This window comes from Lutra lutra, chromosome 18 (assembly GCF_902655055.1).
Source record: "Lutra lutra chromosome 18, mLutLut1.2, whole genome shotgun sequence".
In the NCBI taxonomy this organism is placed as follows: Eukaryota; Metazoa; Chordata; class Mammalia; order Carnivora; family Mustelidae; genus Lutra; species Lutra lutra.
The window spans coordinates 39,224,689-39,237,470 of NC_062295.1; the positions used below are offsets into that span (position 1 = coordinate 39,224,689).

The 12,782-nt window shown below is 63.6% G+C and overlaps 1 protein-coding gene across 3 annotated transcripts; it reads right to left on the reverse strand.

The window, feature by feature from the left end:
- Positions 1-1,093: 1,093 nt before the first annotated feature.
- Positions 1,094-12,028, reverse strand: MAFK (MAF bZIP transcription factor K). Of its 3 annotated transcripts, none has more exons than XM_047714643.1 (3): positions 11,799-12,028; positions 3,891-3,970; positions 1,094-3,001 (listed from the first exon to the last, which is right to left on the reverse strand). In XM_047714643.1, the coding sequence occupies exons 2-3, from the start codon at positions 3,924-3,926 to the stop codon at positions 2,567-2,569; spliced, it is 471 nt and encodes a 156-aa protein (XP_047570599.1). In that variant the 5' UTR covers positions 3,927-3,970; positions 11,799-12,028; the 3' UTR covers positions 1,094-2,566. The 3 variants fall into 3 exon arrangements, with proteins under 3 accessions (XP_047570599.1, XP_047570601.1, XP_047570600.1); XM_047714645.1 differs by lacking the exon at positions 11,799-12,028 and adding an exon at positions 5,185-9,669; XM_047714644.1 differs by lacking the exon at positions 11,799-12,028 and adding an exon at positions 4,608-5,171.
- Positions 12,029-12,782: the final 754 nt, after the last annotated feature.

Genomic DNA, 12,782 nt, shown 5'->3' on the forward strand with positions numbered 1-12,782 from the left:
AGTGTCTGTCTCCCCACCTGCTGCAGGACCTGGCCCAAGACTGGGGCACATACCACCTGGTGGGGGCGGGGAGGGGAGCCATCGGAGCTGGAGAAGAAGGCGATGTCCAAAAGCTGGAGGCTCCTGGTTGGGGCAGACAGGGCACTTGGGAATTGGGCCCACCATCGGAAAGCCAGCCCGGCCGCCTCCACCGGCCTGACCCCATCCCCACCTCAGGGCTGTCCTGATGGACCTTGCAGCAGGTGACGACCACCGAGTTGGGGGGCAGGACATGGAGGCGGTGGCAGCCCCTCACGAACAGCGGTGCCTTGCACTCAGGGACTTGGACCCCCCTGGCCCCCGCACCAACCACACAACGAGGCAGGTCTGAAACCAGAAAACTCTTTATTGCAAAGGTACAAAAGCGTCACGGCAGAGATGTACAGCAATAAATTAGGTGGTGGCCGTGAGGGGACGGGGCAGGCGCGGGGCAGGTGTCGTACGGACAAGGACCACAACGTGGGGTCTCTTCTCAATAACTTATACCATGATAAAAGTAGCACAAAAATAAATATTGAAACGGAGCAGGTGAGCGGCAGAGGCGAGGAAGCGGGAGGCCCCGCCCCCGGGAAGGACCCACATGTCTGAAGCCCAGAAGGCAGGGGGGACAGACCCCAGGGACAGTGGTCCTTGCCTTTTCTCTTACATAAAGAGCATCCATACGTTAAACCTGTGACAGTGGAGTCTCAGCGAGCTGGAAGGCAGAGCATGAGAAGGCTCTGGTCTTCCCTCCTCCTCCCGGGTTCCCATAGGCGGAGCAGGCGGCGGGAACAGGCAGAGGGCAGGCAGCCCGGGCCTCCCTCCCCAGAGCTGGGGGCAACCGGCTCCCACCCTCATCCCCACCCCCACTGTAGCTCTGCTCTATTAGGGATTTACAGTAAAAACAGGAAAATTACGAAAAATCTGTACGATAAAATGTGTATATAATTTTATATATATATATACTTTCTCTCTTTTAAATATTTCCCCATGGTCCTTATCGATATCCAATGTGGATTACCTACCATGGCTATGGTATCAACAGCTTTTTTTTTTTCTTTTTTTTTTTTTTTAAACACACTGGGCCTTTTGCTCTGTAAAGATCCAGCGCACCCCAGACCCTTCACCTCTCCCCAGGACAAGGTGAAGGCCGCATGCAATGCGACGGAGGCCCCAGACCTTCACTGGTCACTCGCGACAGCAGACGCAAGAGGAGGATGCAGCCCTTGGGGCCATCAGCCCTGCCCGAGCCTCCTCTTCCCGGGCGGGGGGCCTGCGGCTTGCTGGGGGTCTCCCTCAGTGCTGGATAGCAGGGCCAAGAGGAGGCTGGGAGCTTGCGCTCACCGCCCACCCCCAGGCCCCGCAGCCCCAGCCTCTCTCCAGCAAGGCCGGGGAGAGGCAGTCCAAGCTCAGCACGTGGGAGCCGGAAGCCCCAATCAATCGAGGCTTGCAGGGGTGGGAAGCCCCAGCAAGGATCACCAAGGTCATGGGGCTCCAGGTGCCAGAAAGAGCAAGTAAAGGTTCCGGGGGAGGGTTAAGCACCATGGTGGCTGTGTCCCCTTGTCCTCTGCACCAAGAGACCACCCAGGTGCCCCAAGGAGGCAGGTCCAGGCCCCGTGCCATGTCACCTCCCCTGTCACCGCGCCCTCCTCACTCTTCAGACCCTGCCCGTCCCCTCCAGCAGAGCCACAACCCAGTCCTGAGGCCCCCGCCCACCTCACCCCACGCCACACAGAACCTCTGCACATCCACTCCAGGCCCTGCCACCCCTCCCTGCACAGGGCTCCACCTCCCTGGCCCGACAGGGTACTCCCTGGGGTCACTCAGACAGAGGGACGGTTCCCAATGCCCCTGCAACTCCTGGTGCATGGACCCCAGAGGCCCCCCAGTGACCGGCCCCCTGAGCTGCTCCCCCAAGGGCCTGGTGCTGCTGGTGCCGGTGCAATGGCAGGCTCGTCCCCAAGCACACGTGCACGTAGCCCCTTAGGCAGCCCCCCTCCCTTCCTCTGCCTTGCGCGGTGCAGTCTCCGCTAAGGCTAAAGCAGGCTCGTGGTGCTTTCCGTCCCCACGGACAATCGGTTCCTCCTGCGGCACCAGAGCTCAGGGCAGGGAGGGGGTTCCTGCGGCAGCTGGAGGACGGCGGCAGCCACTCCTGGGACACGTGGAGGACAGAGCCCCCACCGTCTGGGCCACAGGGCCAGGAACCTCCAGCAGACCTTCCTTCCATACCTCCCGACGCCCCCTTGCGTGAGACAACCCCCCCCACCCCGGGAAAGGACAGTCTGGAGAGAGCTGGCGGGGCCCAGAGGAAGGCCGAGTGCATACGTGTGCGCGTGTGCGTGTGCGTGTGTGTGGGAAGGCGTGCAGCACACGGTCTCACAAGACCCCATCTTCAGCCAGCAACCTTGTCCCCGCCATGAGTCTATACTGGACTCGGGTGTTAAGGGGTCTGCTCCCCATAGGACCCTCCGATGGGCACGAGGGAGGTGCCCCCCCGCCCGCCCAGCGCCCCGGCCGCACCGCCCAGGCCCCCACCCCTGGCCGGGCACTAGGATGCAGCCGAGAAGGGCACGGAGGTGGAGGAGATGTCGGCAGACTTGACGATGGTGATAACGCTGGTGGTGGCCACCTTGGTGGGGGTGACGGGCCCACGGGCCACGGTGCGGGCGAAGGTCTGCAGGGCCTCGTACTTGGAGCGCAGCGCGTCGAGCTCCAGCTTCATGCTGCTGTTCTCGCGGGCCAGCTTCTCCACCTCCTGCTGCAGCTCCACACGCTGCCGCTCCAGCTCCTCCTTCTGCGTCACGCGCTTGATGCGGCAGCTGGCGGCGTAGCCCCGGTTCTTGAGTGTGCGCCGCCGCTGCTTCAGGCGCACCACCTCCTCCTTGGTGAGGCCCCGCAGGTGCTGGTTCAGCTCCCGCACGGACATGGACACCAGCTCGTCATCGCTGAGCACCGGGGCGTTCTCGCCCGCCTCCTTCTTGACCTGCAGGGGCCACGGCACAGCGGTCAGCACGGGGGCGCAGCGGGAGCCCGGAGGACGGCTCAAACCGTGCGGGCACGGGAGCCCGGGTCTGGGCCGGAGAGCTGGCGGCGGGCCCCCCATGGCGCAAGGCAGGGCATGGGGCTGCTCCCTGCAGGGTCACCTGACGCCAGCACCCAGCGTCATGCGGACGGTTCTCAGATGGGGGCCGCTGGCTACACCCGGCCGTTGCCTGGTTCCCACCAGCCACCCAGACTCTGCAAGGCTGCGGCCTGCATGTGTGCCCCACTCTGTACATCTCCTGGGCCCGGGGCAGGACGCACACAGGCAGGTGGGGCACGGGAAGGCAGAGCAGCCCATCCTTCCACACCCCTCAAACCCAGCAGGACCTCAGAAAGGGCTTGGGCGTGCTTGGAGAGCCCCCTCTCCCACCAGACCCAGCTCTGCTCCCAGGATGAGACAGCTGACTCCCCCAGAGGCGGGGAAGGCCCGAGGTGCCGGCACACACTGTGGCTGGCCAGAGCTGGGCCCCGGGAGCCCGGGCATGTGCTATCTGGGCCCTGGTTCCACGGGACGGAGGCCACACTGCCCATGCCTGGGGGCTGGCGTGATGAACACCTCCTAGCCAACGGGGACCCACCCCACCACTCGCTCCCAAGGACTGATCCCCTCAGATGTCAGAGCTGCCCACTCCCAAGGCCACGACCCCCAATTCTATCACCACTTCTCTATAATACGTCTTCTAGCTGACAGCCCCCTTTCAGGGAATAGGGCTTCCTTCCTCACACTCAGGGCCATCCTGGGAAAGAGGCACTGCTGGAGCCGGAAGGGACCTTTCCTAGGCCTGAGCCTGGGACAGAAACGGGGCCTGCTTACCCGCACCCCCGCTTACCTTTAACGCCTTGTTTGGTTTGGGATTAGTCGTCATAACCTGGGCACAGTCACCCGAACAGAAGGGCTTGGAAATTGGAACTAGAAAATCACACAAGAACACAGAAACGAGTGAGGTTAGGTGCTGGCCAGGCTGGGGACAGGGCCTACTGCCGTCACAAGTGACCTAAAGCGGGGACGTCCCCACCGCAGAGTGGCTCCGAGGAGGCTCATCTCCTCGTTCCATGTCACCCCAAAAGCAAGATAGGAGCCAGCCAGTGCTGAGGGACTCCCCGCAGGGTGGGCAAGCTGGCCACACCCCCCACTCCAGCATCAGACCATGGAGCAACCCAGACCCCGCCTGGCCGGACCCACTTTGGCCAGGCGCCCAGCAGCCACACCGCAGTCCCATGTCGCCCCGCCTGCCAGGTCTCTGCCACCAGCGCCTGGGGGCCACTGGGTGAGAGCAGCTGTGACTTCCTGTTCTCTCCCTCGGAGCTGAGACGCTGGCACCACGAGGCATAGGATGCCACGTTTAAGGGCCAAAGTGCGCAGCAGCAGAGCCCCCTCCCGAGATGGGCCGCACCCAGCACCTAAAGGGCGTCGCTGGCCCCCAGGACAGCACCCTGCCCAGGCAGAAGCCCCCAGTCCCCCTGACCTAGCCTGGCTGGAGAGGAAGGGGCCCTGGGGGGAGCACGCCCCCACCCTGGCCCAGCCCCACCCTTCCCAGCAAACCTACCTCTGCACAGGGCACCGCAGCTGTGACATCACCACCCGCCCTGGGCTGCCCCACAGCCCTGACCTGAGGCCCACCAGGTGGGCGCGGTCCCCCTCCAGCGGCCAAGCCAGGATCCGGGAGGTGGGGAGCCGCCACTGTGTGAGCTCACGAACCGTCTGGCGGGAGTTGTCCCTGGCGCCCGCCAGCCCCCGCTGCCGTAGCCCGCCCTTCTAGTTTTCGCGTCTGCATTGTGTCACACATTCTAATCATTCATGAAAAAGCCAGCCAAAGCATCCCAAGCATGATTCCCCTCTGATAGTTGCCATGGCGACCTTGGGATGTAGCCAACCCCTGATGGTCGTCATGGAAACGGAGAAGCCCACAGCAACAATGGCTTTGGGCAGCCGGCACAGACATCACAGGTTGTGGGACAGTAAACAAACCCGTGCACCCCTGAGGCTGGGGGGGAGGGTGGGCAGAGGGGACTGGGCCCTAGACTTGCTGGCACACTCTGTCACTGGGTTAGGGACCAGGCAGGATGAACTGAGCCGAAAGAACATCAGAGAAACGCATGGCGGAGGAGGGGGGTGAGCCTCACCAAAGCCTCCATCTCCAGCGTGAGCAGGACTCGGGTGGGTGTCTCCACCTCGCCTTCTTTCGCCCACAGCCCTGGGACCCCGCGTGTGGCACGGCCTAGACACAACTCCCACTGCTCCTGCCTCCAGCACCTTGCCTGCCTGCCATTACCGGAGGGTGTCAGTGCCCAGGCCACTGGACCCCCCATCGCCCAGGCAACACGGCCACTTTCCCTGGAGCTGCCACTGGATGACAGCGAGCAGCGCAGCAGGGTCGGGGCGGGGCCCACCCTCGGGGGGCTCCGAGCTCCCCTGCGCCCCCCAACACATGTGCATGAGACAGACACACAGACATGCAGCAGCATGGGGGAACCGCAGCAGGGACCAGGAGCTGCCTCCTGACAGCAGCCTGACCCCCAGCCTCTTTGCTGGGGGGGCCACAACCAGCACTCCTCCCTCCAGGTGCAGGGGTCCTACTGTGCCAGATAGACCACCTGGAGGGCTGGCAGCAGCCAGGCAGCTGGGAGAGCCCTGAGAAACTTTTCCACGGGCTGGGTGTCATCCCAGCACACGTCAGCGCACAGGGCCTGGAGCCGCCAGCACATAGCTGTGCGGTGAGTCACGGCTGTTTACAGAGCGAGGAGCTCACATTCCCACAGACCGAAGGCCCTCCCACCCCGCACGCACCGCCCAGCCTGCCTGACGAGAACAGGGAGGCCCCAGCACAGGAGGGACCTCCGCTCAGACCCCAAGCAGCAGGGGCATCCGTGCCTCCCCACACCGGCGGGCCCGCTCAGTCAGCACCCGGGGCCATGGGGCTGCATTCAGGGCGGGTACACATCCTCAAAGAACCTGCCGTCCATGACAGTGCCTGGGGGAATGTCCAGGCAACCAGGACGGTCAGGGGAAAGGGCCACAGCACTCCACAGGCTCGGCCCCCTCCCCTCTGCAGAGGCCCCAGGAGGGTCCACTGGCTATGTCTGCAAGGTTGAAGTCACCTGGGCAAAGCCCCATGTCCACCAACTCTGCACCCCATCTGCCTTCTGGGCACAGGACACAGATGACAGCCCCGGCATAGATGGGAGAAGAGCGGCCCTGGGGCCCACCTGGGGTCCAAGCGAGGAGGGACACCTCTCTCTGTGGGAGGGTGCCACACTGGGGTCTGACCTCTGGGGACCCCCAGCCGTCCTCAGAGCTCCTATTCAACAAGAGCGACGTGAGGCCTAAGAGCAAACGGGAGTACACATAGAGGTGATCATCGCCTTGAGACAAAGTTGGGGGATAAGTCATAAAGCTCTTCTCTCTGCAGGCCTTTTTCTCCTCCTCTGAAAATGAGGGGATGGGAACTAGGGGTCCCAGGGTTCTCTCCAGCTTGCAACCTTGGTTGGGCAGAGCAGGTGATGCCAGGATAGACCCTGACTGGAGGCTCCACCCAACCCCCAGGGGCCTGGGGCCTGCACCGGGAACCCCTGGTGAAACCAGAAACCCTGACATGGGTGGGCAAGACACTGTCCCACGGCCCCCTGCCCACCAGCTGCTGGATGGCTCGGGGAGTGAGGAGTAGGCCGGGCACTGCCCAGTCTCTCCTAAGCTCAGTACATGGGCAGACACGGCACCATCACGCCCCTCTGCCGGGCCGGGCAAATACAGACAGCGGTGACCTGAGGTCCCTGCTAACACGCATGGCAAAAAACCCAACAGTTTGCTTTTGAAAACAGGTTCAGAAACACGTTTCAAACATGTGCGAGTTTGTACAACCACTGATTTTAGAACAACCGCCTAAAGCCCTGAACCTCATGCAACCTCGCGGCTGCCAGAGCGCATGCAGGAGGAACTACCTTCCGGCCTCAGCCAGACCCCAGCTGGGCTGAAAGACCGAGGCCCCGACAGACTGGGCGAGAGCGCCGGCCACACCGCTGCCCCTTCTGCCGCAGCCACCAGCCGGCTCCCACCTCTCCAGCGGCTGCATGAGAGGACACTGCGGGCACTGAGTCCTGCCGCCACTGACTGAAAGAACCTCAGCCACGCGTGCACGCGCTCCCCATGGGCTTTCCTGAACTCCAGTAAAGTCGCCTCCCGAGCAGCTCCACGGCCAGAGTCAGGCAGGGACACCCCCGAAGGCAAGCGTGAACCTCCACACTCTGCTCCCACAGCCGTGGGGATGCTGCTGGTCAGAAGGGCTGCGTGGTCAGCCCCGAGAGCGCGAAACACCTTCTGGGGGACTGCTCTCCTGACTGAGGGAGGCTGGTTTCAACCTAAGGCCTGGTGTGCAGCTAAACAAAGTCAAGGGAAAGACGGCGCTGAAAAAGAATTTAAAAAGGGACCAGCAGTCTAGATGGGGAGTCAACTCTGGGGACGGCACAGCTGGGAACAAGTTAGGGAGTCCTCCCTTTGGGCTGCGCAAAGAACGGGCCAGGTCATCCAGGTTCAATAGTCCAGAAGAGCTTTCCCAGGGCCAGGTGAGCTAGAGGCCAGGATCCCCGATTCTGCATCCCCTAGCAAACACCGAATGCTAGCCCACTGTCTGACTCAGCTCATCTGGGGCGACTCAGCGCCCAGGCCATCTGCAGTGCACTCTGGACCTCACTGGGCTGGATTCAGGTTCGGGACCCTGAGGGGACATCTGGTCCACCCGCAAAGCCAGGCGGCTGATGGACACAACAGCCCCACCTAGACAGCCCAAGGTCTAGAGGATGTCACAGAAAAGGGGCTTTTGGAGTCTGACAGGGCTCTGACCCTTACCTCGGTTGGACCCTTACCCTGCAGGGTGGGCTCTCAAAAACTCTCATTCTTGTTCTGTGTGGAGTGAAGGTGACTGCCGCTCCCCGTGCCTGCCCCCTCCGGCCCTCCCAGGCAACTGTTCTACGCCCGCTCTCCCAGCTCTCCAAGGGGGTCTCCTCGGGGAGAGGGAGAAGGGCAGGAGGAAAACGGGAAGGGACGAAAAAGGTTCTGTCCTGGAGCAGATCTCTGCTCCTCGCAGAAAACAAGCACCTTGACTCACCCTGATGGGTGCAAACCCCAAAGCCAGACGCCACCATGATGTGACCACCTCTGTTCTGAGGGGCTGTGGGCCTTCTCAGGGGGAGATCCAAAGCTGGGCGCCCCTCCCAGCTGGCTGCACAGTGGGCCCGTGTCCCACAAGCACAGGGTGACAGAGCCAGCTTGCCCCCCAAGCTGACGCCTCACCCAACTGAAGATAGGTCTCAGGACCAGGAGGGATCGTACCTCCCACCCCTCTCCCCTCCATGTGGGGGTGTACCCCACCAGCCCGGCCCACACCCAGTCCGCAGGCTGGCCCTGGCTGGCCGCCCTCCACCAAGACATGACTGTCTGCCTGGCTTGGAGGACGTCTGGTCACCTTGCGTTTGCAGTTCGAGGAAGCTGTGTCATCCTGGCTCTGTCCGGAGGTGACTCAGGCGGCTGCTAGGCTGACAGCAGGCTGACTGCTGGACCTCCCTGGCCACACCCCAGCCCCTCACTCCCCCGGGAACCCTCAGGGTGGTCCTCCCGTCTCCAGGCTCCACTCTGGGGCTCTGTCCATGCCATGGCTGCCCAGGGGTTCGACCAGCCCCAACCTCCACATCCAGCCAAGGTTACATAGCCCACATGTCTGACAGGCCCCGGAGATGCGCCCTGTCCCCATACCTGCCCGCCTCCTGTGTCTCCAGTGCATGACGACCCATCATGCCACTCATGCAGAAATCACCCCCTACGCCTCACCTCTCCTTCCATGTCCACCTGCTGAGCCTGCCCGGCTAGCCTCAGCCCATCTCCCTGCAGAGGCTCTGGCCCTCCAGCACTACCTGGCTCAGGCCTTGGCTGCTTCTGTCTGGGCCGTGGTCCCTCAAATGAGGGCCCCAGGGCAGGTAGAAGAAACCCCTGCCCGAAGGCCCTCTTGAGCCCCTCACGCCCCTGGCCACCTGTTGCCTCCAGGCCCCCACCTCTGGCTTCCAGAGCCTCCGCGATCAGTGCTGGGCTCCCACCCTCTTCCCCCAACCCTTGCTTCACCAGAAGGCCCCCTCCTGCCCTCCCTGGGGTAGGCAGGTACCCTCTCACAAGGACACATCAAGGCCGAGCCCAGAACTTAGTCCTGGTCTTTCTGTCCCAGGTTTGCCTCCCTTGCTGGATGGAGGGCAGGGGACATTCTTAACTACACCTGCTCCCCTCAACTCTCCTCAAGGGAGAGGCATGCCACCTGAGCACACATGCCAGCACTGCACCGAAGGGAGGGGATTGGGGGCACCCCAGCTCAGGACCTCCTGGCTCCCCTCATCCAGGGCAGCCCACACATGGCGCAGGAAAGCAGGCAGGGCGCTTCCCCACCCTCCGGATATCAGACTCTGCCGCCACAGGCCAGGTGGGGAGGCTCCGGGCTCGGTGTCCTCATCTAAAGTGGGGGTACGGGAGGGTGTACTGTGTGATCCCTACATTTATTTCCACCTGTTCTAAGGATCTATGACTTGAAGAGAACACTTTCAATTTCCTGAAACTGAAAGAAAGAGGAAACATGACGAGTCTGTGACTTACAAAAAGCAAAAGTAAACACGGGAGCCATGCATCTTCCAGCGGCCGGGAGCAGGGAGGCGGGGAGCAGAGGGGAGGGTGAGTCACTGTTTACTGCTTGGAGCAGCCACACAGAGAAGCTCACAGCTGCCGGGTTCCATTTCCCGTGTGGACTGGACCCTAAAGCCAGCAAGTCCACTCCAGAAACCTTCAGACTCGGGAACAGCCAGGACGCAGGCTGGACCCCTCCGCTGCCAGGAGCCGGTTCATAGACTCTCCAGGTCCCGGAGCCCCCAGAACGGGCACGTGTGGGGCCACGGACATGCGGAGGGAAAACGGTGGGTCAGGAAAGCAAGCTCACTAGGGCAGCTGGGCCCCGGAGACAGGGCTGGGACGCAGCAAGCCCCGGAAACGGCTTCCCTGAGTAGCTCCAATTCAACTCCCATTTTTAGCAACCACCTTGAGTGAGTGGGGCTGAACTTGGATCGCGTCCCTCAAAGTCCAGCTACGTTCAAGCACAGAAAGTAAACGTGTTCCGAAGAGAAGCCCTGCATGTGTTTTTGAGTCAGGGAACTGTATTTTGGGATCACGAGAGGACCAGCGCTAGGCTCTGAAAGCAGACCTCTCCCTCGAGCAAACATGCCTACTGGGCTGCCCAGGGAGGGATGTTCTCCAAAAGGTGTCAGCTACCCACAAAGCAACCAAGGCTGGAGGTGTGCCTCACCCACCTGCACAGCCCACCTTAAACTTCCCAGACCCCTCCCACCTGCTTAGAGGGACACTTTCAAAAGCCCCACCCCAGAAGGCAGGGTGCTGGGAGATGGCCCAGCTCCCAGGGCACACAGCTGTGCTCCGCCGTGAGGGCTGGAGCAACAAAACCGCGCCAATGCCAATAGCGGGGACAGGGGAGGGCGGCCAGGCCGGGGGGCCAAGCCACACCAGCTCAGGAAGCCACTGATTCTATCTGCCGTACGGGGCGTGGGTGCACCAGCCGTGGGAGCTTCCTGAGGCCAGGCGCCTGGCGAGAGAAGGCGGCTGAGCGTGGGGACCTTCCCGCACTAACAATTCATTCAGCATGGAGCATTCCTGCCTGGCCCGGGAGAGCAGCGTGAAAGGTAAACAAGAACGCAATCATTACTGCAGGACAGGGAGAGCAGGGAGCTTCCAGCAACCCCAAACACCAACTGCCCCACGACTGTGTACGGCTTTGTGAAAAGACTTCACAACACGTGGCCAGCGAGAACACCATGACAGACACAAGGCAAAGCGGTCTGCAGCACCTTAGAGCTAGGTGGAGAGTGAAGCATGCCCGGGACCCCTCCCAGCCTCCCGGGGACGCCTGCGGAAGCCAGCGGGCACACCGCATCTCCACAACTCAGCAGGGTCACAGAAGAACCCGCAGCTGGACTTGAGAGAGATGGAGACCCCCACTCGCAGGTGGGGAAGATGAGACCGCAGGCCGCGGGGTTTAGGGAAAGTGACACGTTTGCCCTGCCCCCCTCCCCACCCCAAAGCTTCCACACCAAGGCCTCCCTACGGGGAACCCTTGGCAGGTCAGCTGCTCTGAACGCGACATCGGTCCTGAGTTCCCTAGTCCTGGCGCTCCCGCCCTCTCTCCCATCCCCGCCGAGCGCGGGTGGGAAGCCACCGCCTGGCAGGGCAGCACCGGCCGGGTCGGCCCTGCGCGACCACGCGCTCCCCTGCACGTGGCCGTTTATTTTCAACCCCCGCCTTCCCGCCTCGGAGCGCATCTCCCAGGGCTAAAGCCAAAGCAGGCGGTAGGGGGCTCGACAGGGGGCGCCGGGCCCGCCGGCACGCCCCGGGCTCCCCCACCGCGGCCCCCGGGAGGACACACCGCCTCCCGCTCTAGCTCGGGGTTGCCCGGGGGTCGGGGCGCGCTCCCGGGCCTGAGAAAGAGGTCCCCGGCCCGCGCGACGCGCTCGAGGCAGGGCACCTGACGGCAGGTGCGCGGGCCGGGGTCTCGGGGTCCCGCCCAACTTCGCCGCGGGTCCAAGGCGGCCGTGACTCAGCCGCGCGCGGGCCCGGGCCCCGAACGGGCCCCGAACCGCCCCCGCCCCGCCCCGCCCCCGGCCCCCAACCCGGCCCGGCCCAGCCCCGCGCGGCCGCTCCTCACCTGGAGTCGCGCGGGGGGCGCGGGCGCGCGGCGGCTCCTCGCGGGCACGCGCTCTCCTCGCGCTCGCGCTCACTCTCGCGCTCCTTCTCGGCCGCCGCTTCCGCCGCGCTCTGGGGCTCCGACTTCTCGAAGAACAACAAGTCCCCCCCGCCGCCCGCCGCCAGCCCGCCCGCCCGGCTCCCCAGCATCTGACACCGCTTCCGGGATCGGCGTCGGCGCGCGTCACGCGGCCCCGCCCACCGCGCGCCCGCCGCCGGGCCTGCTCGCCGCCCCGCCCACCGAGCGCCACGCCCGCCGCCGCCCAGCCCTGCTCTCGGCCCCGCCCACCCCTGGGTCCCGCCCCTCGTCTGCGGAGCTCCAGCCCCGCTGCCCCGCTTGTGGTAGGCGGGCGGCTGCAACCTGTGCCCGCAGGTGTCCTGAGCGCCCCCCACCCCGTGATGACAGTCGTCCCCACTAAGTGAGCCCACCAGGGAGCACCCGCACTTCCCACCACAGCGCGCCCTAGCCGCGTTGCTCTCCTCTGGAGCCCCACTTCCCCGAAGGCGCATTCTCTCATTCCCATGTCTCCCTGCTGTCCCCAGGGGTGGTCCCAGCGCGAACCTGCGGCTCCCCAGAGGAGTCCAGCTGGAGTTCACGCCCCAGGGGACAGTGCGCTGACCAGAGAGGAGTGGACGCATTTCGGTGCACACACCCCCGTTCCAGGGCCACAGGCCCACAAGTGAGGAAAGGGCAGCTGGCATTGCGCCCCCCAGGGACATCCCCATCTGTCCTTTGATTTCCCTCTGTTGATCAAGAAATGGGTAAAGAGGGGTATCTGTGTGGCTCAGTCAGTCAAGCGTCTGCCTTCCACTCAGGTCGTGATACCAGGATCCTGGGACCCAGTCCAGTATCTAGCTCCCTGTCTGCTTCTCCCTCTCCTTCTATCCCTTCCCCTCTGCTTGTGCGCTCTCTCTAATAAGTAAATAAATCTTGAAAAAAAAAAGA